This window comes from Patagioenas fasciata, chromosome 23, assembly GCF_037038585.1.
Source record: "Patagioenas fasciata isolate bPatFas1 chromosome 23, bPatFas1.hap1, whole genome shotgun sequence".
Lineage (NCBI taxonomy): Eukaryota > Metazoa > Chordata > Aves > Columbiformes > Columbidae > Patagioenas > Patagioenas fasciata.
The window spans coordinates 7,747,133-7,752,003 of NC_092542.1; the positions used below are offsets into that span (position 1 = coordinate 7,747,133).

The 4,871-nt window shown below is 51.8% G+C and overlaps 1 protein-coding gene across 1 annotated transcript; it reads right to left on the minus strand.

The window, feature by feature from the left end:
* Window positions 1-3,531: 3,531 nt before the first annotated feature.
* LOC139825530 (olfactory receptor 14A16-like) lies at window positions 3,532-4,494 on the minus strand. The gene has a single exon (XM_071798621.1). It carries the CDS (start codon window positions 4,492-4,494, stop codon window positions 3,532-3,534), a length of 963 nt encoding a protein of 320 aa, XP_071654722.1.
* Window positions 4,495-4,871: the final 377 nt, after the last annotated feature.

Here is a 4,871-nt window from a genome sequence, read left to right on the forward strand (position 1 = left end):
TAACCCAGAGGTGCTGGACACTGAACAGGCTCCCAGGCAGTTGTCACAGCCCCAACCTGACAGTGTTCAAGAAGATACTGGACAACGTCCTCAGACACACGGGTGACCTGTGGGGTGTCCTGTGCAGGGACAGGAGTTGGACTCCATGAGGGTGGTCAGCAAAATTGCTACTTTGGCCTTCTGAAAGGCAGACTTTGATCTGTTCAGAAGGTTGGTTGGCAGAGTCCCTTGGGAGGCAGTCCAGAAAGACAACGGACTCCAGGAAGGCTGTTCTCTCTTCAGGAAGGTGATCTCAGAGGTGCAGGAGCAGCTGTGCCCTTGTGCTAGAAGGCGAGTTCTCAGGGATGAAGTTCCGGTCCGGCTGAACAAAGCTGTGGCTGGAACTTGGGAATAAAAGGAGAATGTATAACCTTTGGAAGAATTGGCAGGAGACTCAAGGGGACTACATGGATGCTTTAGCTGGGCCCAAAGAGTTGTGTTGAATGAAGTCAAATCCAGTTGGTGACCGATTATGAGTGGTGTCCTCAGGGCTCAGTATTGGGGTCAGTTGTGTTTAAACTCTTTATCAATGGTCTGGATGAGAGGATCCAGTGCACCCTCAGTAAGTTTGCAAATGACACAAAATTGGGTGGGAGTGTTGATCTGCTGGACGGTAGGAAGGCTCTGCAGAGGGATCCGACTGGCTGGAGGGTTGGGCTGAGGCCACTTGTATGAGGTTCAACAAGGCCAAGTGCCGCATCCTGCACTTGGGTCAGAACAACCACAGGCAACGCTACAGTCTCAGGGAGAGTGGTTGGAAAGCTGCCTGGAAGTGAGGGACCTGCGGTGTTGATTGACAGCAGCTGAACATTAGCCAGTGTGTGCCCAGGTGGCCACCAGCCTCCTGGCTTCTTTCAGGAATAGTGTTGCCAGCAGAACTAGAGGAGTGATCATTGCCTCGTACTCGGCACTGGTGGCGTCGCACCTTAAAGGACAAGGAAGACATCGACGTGCAGGAGAGAGATCAGAGGAGGGTGACAAAACTGGTAAAGGGGCTGGAGCACAAGTGTGATGGGGAGCAGCTGACGGACGTTGGGGGATTGAGTCTGGAGAAAAGAAGGCTGAGGAGAGACCTTATCACTCTCTACAGCTATCTGAAAGGAGGTTGGAGCATGGAGGGTGTTGGTCTCTTCTACCAAGTACCAAGTGACAGAACAAGAGGAAATGGCCTCAGGTTGTGCCAGAGGAGGTTCAGATTGGATAGTGGGAAACATTTCTTCACCGAGAGGTTTTGAAGCAATGGAACAAACTGCTCAGAGAGGTGGTGGAGTCACCATCACTGAACGTCTCTAAAAGACAGATAGATGAGGTTCTTAGAGACATGGTTTAATGCAAGGTTTAGGTTATGGTTGGACTCAATGATTTTGAGGATCTCTTCCAACCACTATTATTCTATGATTCTATGGTAAGTTATGTTTGATATTTTCTTTCTCAGAGGACCATGCAACCTCCCTGAGAGCCAGGACTTTTCTGAGGTGTTTGAGAGACGTCTCACGGTCACACCAGCCAGTTCCACCAGCACCTCTCTGTCCCTTCCCGCACCAAAAGTTTTCTCTATATTTCAACCTTCCATGCGAGTTTCTGGGACACAGCAAATTCTGTCCTCTGAGCCTGTTCAGAATAGAGCAGGAGGCCAACATGTTGATGGGCTCTCTGTGCACCTCAAAGCTTTCCTGACCATTTTTCTCAATGCCTCACTTGTACCCAACCTTTCTGGTCCTTAAGCTGTGGATAAGGGGATTGAGCAGGGATGTGGGGATGGTGTAGAAAAAAACCTGTGTCAAACTGTCTCAAGAGGGCTGTTCTGGGCATCCCACAGTCAAGGATGAGGGTGCTATAGAAAACAGTGGCACTGGTGAGGTGAGAGGAACTGGTGGAGAAGGCCTTCTGTCTGTCTACACTGGGATAGAGAGCAGTGATGCATTCATGCGATGCCCATGTGAACAGGGAGGGGACAAATGGCTCTAAAATACAAACGGTACATGCAAGAGTTGCAGGAAATAGTCCTAGCACGTCTGTGAGCAGAGATGGTGCCATTGTCAGTCACAAAACTGGGCAGTAGCTGGGTCCGGGTGGTGGAGCTGTATCGGGTCTCCAGGGAGGTCACACTGACCTCGGTTCAAGGAAGCACATCCCAGTGCTGCATTCAGGTGGTTTCTTGGGGAAGTCACTTTCAACATGAAGTGACCTTGATACACCACCCCACAGGCCTCCATGGCCCCCACACGAATAGCTGATGGCATTTGTGCTCATTTGGGTTCATTTCTCTCCACACAGGATGTGGATGCTCACATGTCCCCTCAGTGCATACCTGGACTTCTGACCTAGTCATCTGGTGTCCTTCCATGGGGGGAAGACCAACCTCTCTGAGCTGTGTTGAGAGGACAACGATCAAAATGGTGGCTGCAAGAGGCAACAGCCCCAGGCTGGCACCTGGTAGCATGAAAGACTGTTTCCAGGTCTCTCTTGCACACACACTGTGTCCTGCTCTTCTCCTGGGACATCCCATCTCCCACAGAACCTTTGCCCAAGGAGAGCACACCTGCACTGGCCTGGCTGCCATTCCTGCCCCCTGTCCCCATGCTCCCCACAGCCCCGAGCTGGGGGTTTTGCTCTGTAGATCAAGTGGGCTGTGGTGCCCGGGCTGTGGTGACTCTGCAGGGCCATACTGGTCAGGCGGGGAGGCAGCCCCCGCTGATGGTGGTCACTGCCACTAACAACCTCCCACACAGACTCTTGGGTGGCCATGGAGGGTGCTCAGAGGGACCCTGCCTTATTCACCATCTGTGTGGGTGCTGGCCACCAACAAGCAACACCTGAACAACCAACCTGAAGTCCCTCAAAAGCCACACTGGGATCCTGATCCCATCACACTGAGTCCACAGAGAAACAAGCAAAGCAACGAGCATCGTCAGAGTCTATTCCTTAGGCATGTTATTTAAAACAACTCTGGAAGAAGATCTAAACCTTCAGGCACTGTGCTAAGGAGATGCCCTTGCTGATGGAGATGCTGTTCTGAGGCCAGCTCTGTCACAGCAGTGCCCATTGCCTGTCCTGGTCACAGCACTGACACACAGCAGGACGGTGACCAAGCCTTGGGAGTGCTCAGGCCTTGCACCAACACAAGGGATGAGAAGGAGAGTGTGGAAGTGAAAGAGAAGGATTCTGGAAAGAACAAGGCTGGTGCTTCCTGGCAGAGCTGCTCTGCTGGGACTGTTTGCTCCATCTTTCCACACAGAGGAAAGATCTCAGACAAACATTTCAATCCAGGGTCATTTATTTTGATTAAATACACAGAGAGAATTTACAAGGTCTATGACTTGAACTATCAATGTGGACAGAGAATTAGAAGTGGGATGATTAATGACATCTCTTTGTGGGCAATATTATCATAGTTTAAAAAGCAAACCAATCAGTCCTTGCTCCAACTCCAAACAATCATCTACAACTACAGACTATAACAAAGACAGGTTGGATCTGTCATGAGTTTTGTCATAAGTGATATGCAGAAGATGGAATGTTTAATGCCTTTGAAGAGAATCCAGTGATCAGTTTCTTCAGGGCATCCTTGAGCTCCTGGTTCCTCATGCTGTAGATAAGGGGGTTCACTGCTGGAGGCACCACCGAGTACAGAACAGACACCACCAGATCCAGGGATGGGGAGGAGATCGACGGGGGCTTCAGATAGGTAAACATGGCAGTGCTGAGAAACAGGGAGACCACGGCCAGGTGAGGGAGGCAGGTTGAAAAGGCTTTGTGCCGTCCCTGCTCAGAGGGGATCCTCAGCACGGCCCTGAAGATCTGCGCATAGGATACCACAATGAACACAAAACAGCATAGGTCGAAAAAGACACTGACCACAAGAAGCCCAAGTTCCCTGAGGTACGTGCCCGAGCAGGAGAGCTTGAGGATCTGGGGGATTTCACAGAAGAACTGGCCCAGGGCATTGCCCTTGCACAGTGGCAGTGAAAATGTATTGGCCGTGTGCAGCAGAGCAGTGAGAAACCCAGTGGCCCAGGCAGCTGCTGCCATGTGGACACAAGCTCTGCTGCCCAGGAGGGTCCCGTAGTGCAGGGGTTTGCAGATGGCAACGTAGCGGTCGTAGGACATGATGGTGAGAAGAAAATACTCTGCTGCAATAAAAAGGAGAAACATAAAGACTTGTGCAGCACATCCCAAAACCGAGATGGTTCTGGTATCCCAGAGGGAGTTGGCCAAGGACTTGGGGAGAAGAGTAGAGATGCAGCCCAGGTCCAGGAGGGCGAGGTTGAGCAGGAAGAAGTACATGGGGGTGTGGAGGTGCTGGTCCCAGGCTATGGTGGTGATGATGAGGCCGTTGCCCAGGAGGGCAGCCAGGTAGATGCCCAGGAAGAACCAGAAGTGCAAGAGCTGCAGCTTCCCTGTGTCTGTGAACGCCAGGAGGAGGAACTGGGTGATGGAGCTGCTGTTGGACATTTGCTGCCTGTGGGCATGAGGATGTGTGCAAGGAGGAAAAGACAGTGACGGTTTTGATGAGACGTCTCTGGGAAAAACCAAAACCATTTCCCACAGACCCTCCCACCTCGTCACATACAAAGAGCCATCTTTCTTTTCCATAAGAACGTCCTGGCTGGAGCCCTCGTGTGTGCTTGATGAGTGTGCAATGAAGAGCAGGGTCTCTGCCCAGGGGCTCTTAGGCAGTCAGCCTGACCCTGTGTGATTGGGTGGGCAGGGGCCAGTCCTGGGGTTCAGCTTTGTCAGCTGGAACCGCTCCTGGTGCAGAAGGGACTGTCAGCATCTGTACCCCCAGGCCTGAGAAACTGAGTTGGAGAGGTTTGGTGTTTGTACAGCTC